Source organism: Magallana gigas, chromosome 10, assembly GCF_963853765.1.
Source record: "Magallana gigas chromosome 10, xbMagGiga1.1, whole genome shotgun sequence".
Classification (NCBI taxonomy): Eukaryota; Metazoa; Mollusca; class Bivalvia; order Ostreida; family Ostreidae; genus Magallana; species Magallana gigas.
In genome coordinates this window covers 21,646,508-21,659,323 of record NC_088862.1, presented here as the reverse complement: position 1 = coordinate 21,659,323, position 12,816 = coordinate 21,646,508, and the positions used below count along the sequence as shown (strand labels likewise).

At 33.3% G+C, this 12,816-nt stretch overlaps 1 protein-coding gene across 2 annotated transcripts; it reads left to right on the top strand.

The window, feature by feature from the left end:
* The first annotated feature begins 5,608 nt into the window (after nt 1-5,608).
* Nucleotides 5,609-11,773, top strand: LOC117683790 (uncharacterized). Of its 2 annotated transcripts, XM_066073736.1 has the most exons (5): nt 5,609-5,832; nt 8,948-9,135; nt 10,202-10,312; nt 10,882-11,461; nt 11,542-11,773. In XM_066073736.1, the coding sequence occupies exons 1-4, from the start codon at nt 5,663-5,665 to the stop codon at nt 11,439-11,441; spliced, it is 1,029 nt and encodes a 342-aa protein (XP_065929808.1). In that variant the 5' UTR covers nt 5,609-5,662; the 3' UTR covers nt 11,442-11,461; nt 11,542-11,773. The 2 variants fall into 2 exon arrangements, with proteins under 2 accessions (XP_065929808.1, XP_065929807.1); XM_066073735.1 differs by lacking the exon at nt 11,542-11,773 and having other exon boundaries at nt 10,882-11,475.
* The last annotated feature ends 1,043 nt before the right edge of the window (nt 11,774-12,816 follow it).

Genomic DNA, 12,816 nt, shown 5'->3' with positions numbered 1-12,816 from the left:
TCACACCAAGATATGAACTTTTGCATTGCACATTGCTTTTTCCATTACCTTTTATCAATTTGACAGTTTATCTTTCTTTAGGGTGTACCGATACGCATCATAAACTTAATTTGTGTTGATTATCTTAAATAAAATGTCCTTTGACAGTAATTGTTGTTTTATTCATTCAATTTTTCATTCCATTAATGAAATATCTTTACAATTTCATCAGTAGCTCAATCACTCTGTCATGTTTTAGCAATTTAAATGAAGCTGCAAAATATATTCCTTATACCGGTAGTAAGAGCAGTGCTGTACATGTATTTTTTGTGTGCTTAGACATGGATTAAAATAACTCAACTTGAAAAATCGGTCATCTTTTCATATATGTTTTTTCATACATGTACGTATATTCCTTAAGCATATTCAATTTTTCAAAGAAATCACTAAAAATTCTATCTAAATCTAAGAAAAAGAGAAAAAAAGAAATTTTAAATTTTGAGGCCAGAATTTTTTGAAGAGGCCAAGTTAGAGGCCAGGCCGATTTTTGAGGCCAGACAGAAATTTGGGGCCAGGCCAATTTTGAGGCCAAACATGAGGCCAGGCCAACTTTGAGGCCAGGCCTGGCCAACGGGGCCAAGCCAGGCCAGGCCAGGTTTTAGAGTATGCCGTTAAATATCTGTTATTTCGGTGCATTTTTATTAAATGTGTATCCTCACCAGTTGTGGCAACTCATTATCGTCATTTCACGGTTTTTCTACGACCCATTTGTTTGTGAATGAAAAACGGCCCATTAATATTTACTATTGAAAACAGGCTACAAACAGCTTGGCTATAACTCGATCCTTTACTATAATAAAATGTGACTTACAGAATGAAAACAATTTCTTACAATATAAAATGAACCGTTTATAAATTCAAAAAGCAAATTTAAAGGTAGGACACGACGCTTTTCTAAATTGGTCGTCAATAAACTTTGTCTGGTTGAGGGCAACCAATCGTTGCCCTTTGGATTTTTCCGATCTGTTTTAGTCTGTTTTATTTGCCACGTGAGTTCGAGCAGAATTCAGTCAGGTACTGATCATAATTATAATTTTTAACGCCATTTCTATGGACAACGGTACATGTATGTAACGTATTTTTACTAAAACAATTACAATAAAGATAACTCATTAATCACATTTTTGAGATGTATTCAATTGTAAAACACATGAATCCCAATAGTTTTACGCATTCACTCCACACCGTTTTTACTATACATATACCAGATGTTAATTACTAATATCTAAGCCAGAGATAACTGAAAATTAATAACTGTAATAAATTTCCGAAATGGGTACTGTATGCTTGTACATCGAGTGGGGGAAGGAAACAATAACTTTGAAGAGAAACATCTTGAGAGATTTTAGTGCTTCACATTAAAACATTTCAAATAATTCTTGTGAACATCTGTTAGCTGCTGACCGACATCAGGAGGACAAATGATGAGAGTATCCTCGTCAAATTCGGGATTTTTCATTATGAGGCATGCCTTCCGTAAACGATAATGGACATTTTGAGGCGTGAGCGTAAGTTTTGCTGTCCCGTCCAAGGAATAGGCGCGATATTCCTTTCTGCATATAACCACATCGTAAGGGGGCGCAGGAACGTGTGGTGGGATTCTGATTGCCTTTGAACACCCGTAACATACCCTTATCTTTGTTCCATTTAATAATTTCAGAAAGTAATTGGACTCAATATCATCGGTTGCAGTTACATTACTTTCTCTCCGGTTGTAGTGCGATCTACGTTTCGTGGAAAGTGCATCATCGTATTCAAAACGAGTAGTAGATTTTCTTTTTGACGATCTATCTTTATGGCCTGGTTTCTGTTGAGGTTTTTGTGGCATTTTTTCTCTGCATATCGCTGAAATGCTGAGACCCCTGCATTTTTCATATCAACAAAGATAATTTTCAAGAACTCCCCTTTTCTCTGCTAAGAAAGCATGAGAACACATTTGTTTGGCCTTATGTCCATCACATGGGCATTCGATTTTTCCGATTTTGAAAATTTCAACATAATGAGGCATTTTTTTTTTATTTACTGACAACAAGCATGGCTGTGTTTTCTACATTCTAAATTCTACATCCACGCATGGGTAACGGTGTACCCCCCTCGAAAAAGTCACGGATTCTCACCATGTCTTTTTTTTCAAAATTATATATTATCACTGAAACTATATATGCAATGGGAAATAATAATGGACTGTCGAGAATGCAGAAAACAAGAGATGGGTGTCTTAAGTGAGAAATCTTTAAACATTCATAAGTCCTATTTTGACATTATAGGGGTGAGCAGACTTATTATGAAACTTGTGTATATATAGCTTCATAATGAAAGGCTATTGATACATCAAATGTGACTTACATGTATGTTACGATCTAAGTTCACGGACGATTCGGCGGGGGTTCGAGTATCAATTTCAATGCACTTCCTATTTCATCTCTCATTGCAACAAGCTGCTAAAACGTATGACGTATGGGTTGTTGACTGGATATGTAAGAACAGAAATAATACAATTCATCTGATAAGATGTTTTGATATTGACTGACATCTCTTAATCAAAGTACTGAAGTACTGAAAGCCGGGCTCTTTTGCTGTGTCTTTATGCATATTGTGTAGTAAAGACTGAAAATCTCTCTCTCTCTCTCTCTCTCTCTCTCTCTCTCTCTCTCTCTCTCTCTCTCTCTCTCTCTCTCATGCTTTTAATGTCGGCAAAGCATCAGAGAGCGACCAAATTTTGTAAGCGGCTATAAACAAAAAATATGTCTGTCTAGTAGAAGTTAAAAAGTTCAACAGTTGCTGCCTTAAATTTTGCAACAAGCATTATATATTCAATCCCCATTTCTTCATCGCGCAGCAAAGTAGTTCATGGAAATTCATGCGCATTGTATGTGTCCAAAATGCATAGTAATGTTTTAAAAACATTAAAAAAAAATATTAATAAGAAAACTAAAAAAGATAGACAATTCATTCGAAATTTAAAAAAAAAGAAACAAAATGCCAACACTTTTGACAAAACGTGGCTCTTTGTGTAACTATTTGGTATAGCGGAAGCTTTACCATGACGCTGGTTTTTTGTTTACTTGTGCAATTTATAGTAACATTGGCGATTTGCCTGCCTATAGCCAGGACTCTGCTTTCAGCAGAGCCCGGTTAAAACAATAAAATTAGTATAAGCAGTGTTAAGGCTTATACAAGGATTAAAGAGTAATGCATCATTTACCACTAAGGAATGACACTGCGTGTAATCAGGTTTTGAACATAAACTCAGGTCTAGATCAATCAACACAGCAATCACCACCCATTCACATGCAACACTAAAACAACAGACATGCCCATCCCGTATTCTGCCTTTAAAACAAAACGAACAAAGCTAAAGGTGTATTTCACCACATTTTTAGTTTTTCTAAAATATACCGCAGACACGTAGTAGGGAAGGGGGGGGGGGGGGGGTGCTCCCTCTCTTTTTCTCCAAACAGATATTTTTTCTTTATATGTACACCATATATGTATAGGAAATTGTATGAATGTTGAACGAACGAACAACCCCCCCCCCCCCACACACACACACACACACGCACGCACATTTTTAGTAGCATGTTAATGAATTTACAGGTAATATGTTATGTAGGTAAAATTCACCAAAACATTATAACGGATGATTTAAGCACGTCACACTCTCCCCCCCCCCCCCCCCTGCCTCTTGGAGGATTGATATTTCTGGTTTGTCACTCCCCACTCCCCACGGAGTAAGAATTTGTAGACGGGTGAATTATCTATGCATGTGAAGTTTTGGAGTTACTCTCTACCCCCTTTCAAAACCGATGCTACGTGACTGAACTTATACTTTTGATCAAAATCATGTTCAGAACCACTGCTCGAAGGCTTTCGATGCTGGTGAATTTGAGACAGATTCTGGGCTCGACAAAATAACAATGGAATCTACTTGTGATGACAGATGAAGACTTTCGGTTTCTCTTAAGGAATCTCTACTGGAAATTGAAATCGGGGCGTCTTCATCGTATGCTCAAGTTGAGAATTCTTCGAGAGATGGCAAGCTGTTTATTCGACGAAGAGTCTGATAATTCGGAGTCAGATCTAAAAAGATATATATCATAATTTATATACAATGCCTGATCAATTCATGTAGCTTAAATTCATAATCAATATCAATGATTTTCATAATATTAAATTGATTGCAAAGAAAGATAAGTTGATTCACTGAAATTCGACCTAAATTTTAGCAATTATTGTTCAATGAAAATATTCTCGTATTTTCAGAATAATTACCGGGGTTCGGTTTCTAGCTTTTAATAAAAATTCGACATTGATTTCAATTATTAAAACCTATTTCGATGTTAGGTGTTCAATGTATATTTTCTTTTGCTTCAATTCTCAGATGCGCGGATCCAGAAATTTTCCCCTAAAAGGGATGGGGTCTCAGATGGATGTTTGATTGCCAGGGAAGTCGGTCCAAGGCCTTTTTTCGGTATCTTTGCTATGTGAATAATTTTCTAGCCTGTAAGGGTCCGGATCCCCACATATACCCCTTTTTAGATCATCAAATGCTTTGAATACCCCTTCGTACCGAATAGGAATATAATGGGGTTTGGAAAAGCATAAAAGTAACTGAAAAAAATAATACATTACCTATTCTTCAAAAACTGTCTGAAACTTTCCTCGCACATGATTATCTGTTGGCGAGTCGAATGAGGACGAAGTTCCCATGGTCTTATCAGTAGTCGTCGATTTTCAAAAGAGCCGACATGTTTGATACCACTGCTGTCATCACGAAAAAACTGCCCCGATCCCCTTTGCTGCTTTGTTTTATTGCAATGACTTGGTGTTTCAACCAGGCCGAAAGATATAAAAGGACACAATATGACAGTGTAAATATCAAAGCTTGGGAAACTGGAAAAGTTTATTGGTTTTTTTATTTAATGTTTTAATGAATACTGCAATCCTGTTTTCATTAATTTCAAATACATGTATATGATATTCAAAAATAATAACTCATAAATAACAATAATTACGTATAAAAACACATTTGGTTAGTTTATTATCTTTTGGAACGAAATTACGAATTTAGACTCTGAGAATACTTTTGTACTTGAATATTATAATAATGTATTCTGAATTCGAGAGGAGGTGAGGGTGGGATGAAAAATCATTCTGGATCCATAATGTTTCGTACAGAGGTCATGCGCGTGTTAAACCGGATATAAAGAGGGTTTCCCGTCCAATTGTTATAATTGTATGATTATAAAAATTTAAAAGCAACAATTTAATATACATAGAGTCGTTAAGTAAAAAATAAATTAAATTTGTCAACAAATACACAATTCTTTAAAGAATTTATATTAACATCTCGGCAAAAAATAATGTATTGATAACGATGAATTACCAGATCAAAGTTGTAAACTGTCAATCTTTTATTAGCAATAACATTGACAGATAAATTCTTTTATTTACATTCAGTATCTTGTTTTAAGATATCATTTTATACACCGTTCAGGTACAAAAAAATCCGTTTTCCGTTCTGCGTTTTAGCAACACCCTTTATACAGTACTGCACATAATTTAGAAACACATAGGTATCCATAATATTACGCAAAGGCAAGAATTATAGTTTTGCAGTGCAATGGCATCTTCTACAACGAACGCTCGAGATTTAGAACAGATTGTAAGGGATGGACTTAGCTCACTAGTCTTTGCGTTTGGTCACAAAACTGGTATAGTGGACGCCTTTACTGAAATTCAGCAGCCGTGTACCGCAGAAGAATTGAGCCAAAAAGCTGGAAAGAAATTGAGGTTAGTTGGACATACCAAAATAAATTTATATACTTATGTGATAATAACTGAAAGAAATGTTTATAACTTTTGTTTACTTTAATCATACATTTCTTCACCTGTAATATGTACCTTTAGAATTATTTGTTTACCAATTAAGTTATTTTTAGAAGAACCCAGTTTGGACGACCTTTAAAATTCAATAGGATTTTTTTATGGCGTAATATTATATGCCAAGTTAAATTTCTCGTTGATCGGTGTTCCCAACAATTCATTTCAAGGACACACGTGTATACATAACCTGAAACGCTTTGAAAATTTAAACATCATATATAAAGAATATGAACTTTGCGCTTTTTTAGAGGCAAATTTTACCCTATAAGTTACGTACTATGTCGTGTAATAATTAAGTGTATATAAATCGTTTATGAAACGTATCCAAAGCTTACGAAATCAGATAACTGTTTAGATATTGATTGAACTCCTCGGTATAGTATAGTATAGTAATCTTGATATAAATTTATTTTCAACTTGAACGCGCATACAACAAAAAAGTATCAATAAATTGATATAGGAAAATAATATTGATCTGTGTTCCTTGCTGTCATTGGCTGATTCATCTAAAAGTACAGCGTGGGTAAGGTTAATGAATATGTTGGGATCCATTTTGAACAAAGCATTATATATCTTGTATGATCGGTATTGGCCAACATTTGGAGAAAAGCTATTTTCGAAATATTTACATTTATATTCCATTTATACAGTAAGATTTAAAAAGGAGCTTACGAATATTTATAAAAATATATATAAATGTTAACTTAAATGTTAATAAAACTCCCATCGATAGTTAAAACCGAGTTCAAACGCGGAAATTTGTTTTATTTTTTTTTCCGAGAAAGGGTAGTGTCAGTTTAGTTTTAACTGCTGTTTGAGTTAATACTTCTATAAAATAAAGGGACCATAAATGATAAACAATGTTTCAAAAAATATCATCAATGCTAAACAATGATTTAAAAAAATAAGATGTTTTAACATCAAATAATTAAATCAGAAGAGAGTAACTGACTGAGCATATCATTGTGCTATATTGTCCTCTTGACTCTTAAAGAGGTTCGATCCTCTGATTTTGGGTAGCCATTTTGTGTCACCTCTAGTCTGGAAATTCTGTGTCATATATGAATGCTACTTGTAAATTCCTTTTTTACTATGCCAAATAAACTATATTGAATAAAATAGTGATGGAAAAATTCCATATTTAGAGAGTGTAGTAAGGGACTATATTTTGTGGCGGAAGGTTTTTAAGAAGAAAATGAACATTTTTCATAACTCAGTTGTTTTAGAGTACCGTCATTTTGGCTTTCTTATTTTCCGTGCAGACCAAATTTTCAGATAGTTAATGCATTGGGATATCTTCGTGTTGTTTCAAAAAACATATTTCAACAATATTTCAATATTTCTATCGACATATATTGGCATGTATAAGTGATATTTCATAAAAGTAAAGAAAAAAATCAGCTCCAATTTTCCCCTTTTAGCTTATTTCATGCCATATCTCAAAATTTACATTATAGACCCATACTTTTGGTTTTATTTTCTGAATATTTAAGTTTCTTTTGACAAGTCTGTCAGAATTTGAGAAAAATAATATTGATCTGTGTTCCTTGCTGTCATTGGCTGATTCATCTAAAAGTACAGCGTGGGTAAGGTTAATGAATATGTTGGGATCCATTTTGAACAAAGCATTATATATCTTGTATGATCGGTATTGGCCAACATTTGGAGAAAAGCTATTTTCGAAATATTTACATTTATATTCCATTTATACAGTAAGATTTAAAAAGGAGCTTACGAATATTTATAAAAATATATATAAATGTTAACTTAAATGTTAATAAAACTCCCATCGATAGTTAAAACCGAGTTCAAACGCGGAAATTTGTTTTATTTTTTTTTCCGAGAAAGGGTAGTGTCAGTTTAGTTTTAACTGCTGTTTGAGTTAATACTTCTATAAAATAAAGGGACCCTAAATGATAAACAATGTTTCAAAAAATATCATCAATGCTAAACAATGATTTAAAAAAATAAGATGTTTTAACATCAAATAATTAAATCAGAAGAGAGTAACTGACTGAGCATATCATTGTGCTATATTGTCCTCTTGACTCTTAAAGAGGTTCGATCCTCTGATTTTGGGTAGCCATTTTGTGTCACCTCTAGTCTGGAAATTCTGTGTCATATATGAATTCTACTTGTAAATTCCTTTTTTACTATGCCAAATAAACTATATTGAATAAAATAGTGATGGAAAAATTCCATATTTAGAGAGTGTAGTAAGGGACTATATTTTGTGGCGGAAGGTTTTTAAGAAGAAAATGAACATTTTTCATAACTCAGTTGTTTTAGAGTACCGTCATTTTGGCTTTCTTATTTTCCGTGCAGACCAAATTTTCAGATAGTTAATGCATTGGGATATCTTCGTGTTGTTTCAAAAAACATATTTCAACAATATTTCAATATTTCTATCGACATATATTGGCATGTTTAAGTGATATTTCATAAAAGTAAAGAAAAAAATCAGCTCCAATTTTCCCCTTTTAGCTTATTTCATGCCATATCTCAAAATTTACATTATAGACCCATACTTTTGGTTTTATTTTCTGAATATTTAAGTTTCTTTTGACAAGTCTGTCAGCATTTGAGAAAAAGTTTAAGACCTTTTAATTATTTAATTGCATGTTGAATCGTTTATGAATAAAGATAGTATTTTTTCAGTGCAAAAAGGTCAAAATATCCATAACGTGAAGTAATTGCAAACTTTTTCATTATGATAATCTTAATTTTATTAATTCTAAATAATGTAAATTTGTATTTGATACTATGGTTCATTTCAATAAAAAATAATAGAGGGAAAAGGAATTTATGTGGAATTCGCACTTTCAGTGCAGAAAGGTCATATTAAATACACTGTAGCACCGAAAGGAGCATATAGACCCCAAAATTTTGTTTTGAATTTTGGTTTAGATATATGTGTAGATGTTAAAAAAATACTTTAGAAAAAAACTTAGAGACTTTTGATCGCAGGATCCAACGTCCTTAAAAGAAAACGATTGCAAGAGAAAATGTTTGTTTTCATCAGATATACACAAGAATGGCTGGGTTGTATGGTTGCTGCCGGAATTGTAACAATCACAGACGACGAAAAATATTCACTTCCTCATGACAAAACTCAAATAAAAACCTGGGGCCACATTGCAACTGCGATTCCTATTCTGGGCGATATTATTCCAAAACTTGACAAGGCAGCTACACTGGGTGGACCCAAAGGTAAAATGCAAAAAATGGCAACATAACATTATTAAGAATAGCTGGATTTCTTTTTTATTTCAAACAATAGCCAAATATGAAAACTCATGAATTAAAGCTGCTTATGACACCAAAAAGTCTACTTTTGGATTGTTTACCCACATTTTCTAGGTGTCTGGTGAAGTGATTTACGTTGTATAGATTTAATTTACAATTGAATTTTCAGTTTTTTACATATAAACAGTTGAATCAGAAATCTTTTTTCCTTTGCATTTCCCTAATTCGTAATTTACATTTCTTGAAAAGCCAAGAGATGTTTGTGAAACACTTATGACCCCCCCCCCTCCCTTGGGACATCTACAAAGAAAATAAACGTAAACTGCAAATATTTGGAATTTTTCTAAGTCCAAGGGCCATAACTCTGTCGGAAATTGCTCTATAAAACCAAAAAACTCAAACTTGACCTAGATATTATTTAGATTGACCTGCATACCAAATTTCATATTAATATGTGCACCCTCTGCGAAGAAAATGAGCGGAAACTGCAAATAACTCGAATTTTTCCAAGTCCATAACTCTGTCTAAAATTGCTCGATCGTACCTAATATCAAACTTGACCTAAATATTATCATGATAAATCTGAATACCAAATTTCATTTCAATATCTTTATCCTATGCGAAGAAAATGAGCGGAAACTGCAAATAACTCGAATTTTTCTAAGTCCAAGGGCTATAACTTTGTCGAAAATTGCTCGATTGTACCCAATATCGAACTTGACCTAGATATTATCATTATCAACCTGTATATCAAATTTCATTTCAATATGTTTTCCTTAACAAAGAAAATGAACGGAAACTGTTGATGGACCGACCGACAGACCGACAGACAGCAGCAAAGCAATATGCCCTCCCTTCTTCGAAGGGGGGCATAAAAATTGAAATACAATTTACATATTTTTCAAAAAAATGTTAAAACATATTATAAAATATCACCTGATGATATGATCCATTATTTAATGGAAGGTGATTGTTTTAACGTTTGTGAAGCATTGATATGCACATTTTATTAAAGTTTGATATTTTTAAGGATTTACCTACCAGGAACCGTATCTGCATTGGCTTAACGGGTTCCGATCACCAGAAGCTCTTCAGGAATGGAACCAAGAGCTTCTTGTTCCTGTGGTGAACCTTAAATCTGGTAAACAAAGCTGATTACATATTTCGTAGATTGTCAATAGTTTTTATGTAGTTGCAATATCGATATATTACTAAAGCGTTGTATTTAAGGTGATGCAAATGTTTTAAAATTTATTTTAGCTTGTTTTAACGGATTTATACACCCATAAACACTCATAAACTCAATGTTAAACAGTCCGTGACTTTGTTGAGCCTTTTTGTTTATACCTATTTGTATAAGGCATAACGTACAACAATAAAATTATCAGTATCCAAGTATCTATTTTACGGTACATAATACATTTGTGATATGGTATTAATTATAGTTTGCCAATGCATTTTTCTCCACGATGACAATAAATCTATTGGCGCTAAATTGTGTTAGATAGAAAAATAGAGCATTACAAAAATTTAAAATCCTGAAATCCAGTTAATCGTTGATAGTTTTACCGAAATAAAAGTACGATTTTTTACAGGAGAGTAGGTATAAAAGGTGCATGCAGCAATTTGAATGCACATTGCTGAAAAAAAATGGAAGAAATATATTTTTAAAATGTTTAAAAATCTAACTCTTTGTATATTCATATTTAGGGGACGAGTTTGTGATACTAGACATAGGATGTGGGTTTGGGAAGCATTCCCGAGAAGTGGCAAAGCTATATCCGCGCTCTAAAATATATGCAATTGACATGGAACAAGTGTCTATTGATAACGCTAAAAAGGAACTTGCCGAAGATGGGCTTGAAAACATTGAATATCTATGTATGAGAGGAGGACAACTTCCAGAAGAATGGGCGGACAAATTTGATTTCGTCATAATCAACGACGTTTTGCATGATTCCTACGAAGTTGATGAGATATTGGAAGGAGTAAAGAAAGTGCTTAAACCTGACGGATTTGCGGCCGCTTTCGACCCCGCGGTGTCGTCACATCACAAAAAGATATTCAAGGACGCAACCGCACAATTCTATTTACCCTATAGCTTATTTTCATGTCTTCCAGTGAGTAGCATGGGTCCTAATGAAGGGCTTGGGATTGGTTGGGGTTACGAACGCCGAAAACAAAAGATCGAGGAACATGGTTTCCGGGTTGTCCAGGTCGGGGAAAAAGATGTCAATACCATACAAGAGGGCATCGTATTCCAGAAGTAGAACTTTATATTTTTTGATTTAATGGAGGGTTTTTTTTTTTAAAAAACCACACACATTAGAAGAAGTAGTTTGAGATTGCACTGTTTATATTTTTTGATTTGATGGAGTGTTTTTTAAAGAAGTACTCTTTGACAGTGCACTGTTTAAATGTACAGCAATTATGATAATAATGGTACTAGTAAGTTTATCTTTTTTCCTTTTATCATTTACAGTTTTAAATTGTATGAAATTTTTCATGTAGACGTGTGTATATTCTTTATTTGTAGATAAAACTTTTATGGATAACTTTTTGATTTCCTATATCATCTAACAAATAAATAATAACGTGATTATCACTAATGTGTTTTCTTTTTATAATATGGCGTTAGTGACCGTGGAAATTTCAATTCGATATAACGTTGTTCCATGGGCTGCCATAAAGCAGTAGGAAACACATTATTACCCTCTAGTAAGCAATGCTCTTGACTTCTGGATTCTTCTATTACAACCATACTTATGTGGCAACAAAAGCCTACCCAGATACATGTATAGTGTCTGCAGTAAACATACAATGCGAAATCATTACTGGTTTTGACTAGTTTGTGTTTGGGCCCTTTTTGGGGTAAAATAAATTGTAAATTTAAGTCATACAGTGGATGTAATTTTGAGCGAACGAATATTTTAAATTGCTTTTTGTAATGTTTCAAAGAGGCAACGCAACCAACGTTTTTAATTTATAATACATGGATATTTATGGGGGTTGGGGTTGGGTTTAAATAGCCAAGAGCCAAGTAGTAAAAGGTTCGTTCATGTAGGTAAATTATAAATTATATATGTTCAGTCCTACATCTCCTTTGAGGTGGATAAGGTGTTTTTGTATTGTAGATTTGCATTTTTATCCGTTAATTGAAAGAGCATTCTTTTTGGTTTTGTTTATTCTCGTTTTATTGCTCTTTAAAAGTAAAACAAAATCCCGTTTTGTAAAACTACATTCGATTACCTGAGAATTCCGAGATTCTTTCAACGATAACGATGCAAATGGCTCTTATTTATTGAATATATGTTTCAATTATAAGAAAATTGATGAGTAACATGCCTTTTAACGTATATATATAAACATATTCGTTAGTTTTCTTATGATATAATTGTTATTGGTCATTTAATTTAAACATTTTGAAGGATTCAGTTACAGTGAACAATATCTACTTTGTTTCAACGTGTTTCGATCACCAGAAGTTCTTCAGGATTGGAATCAACGACTTCTTGTTCCTGTGATGAACTTGAAAACGAGGTTAACAAAATCATTTACACGTATCATTTAGAGATTGATTTATAGCTACCTGTATATTAAATCAACTATAAAGCATTGCAAATAAATAAAGCTCAGTTGAAAAAT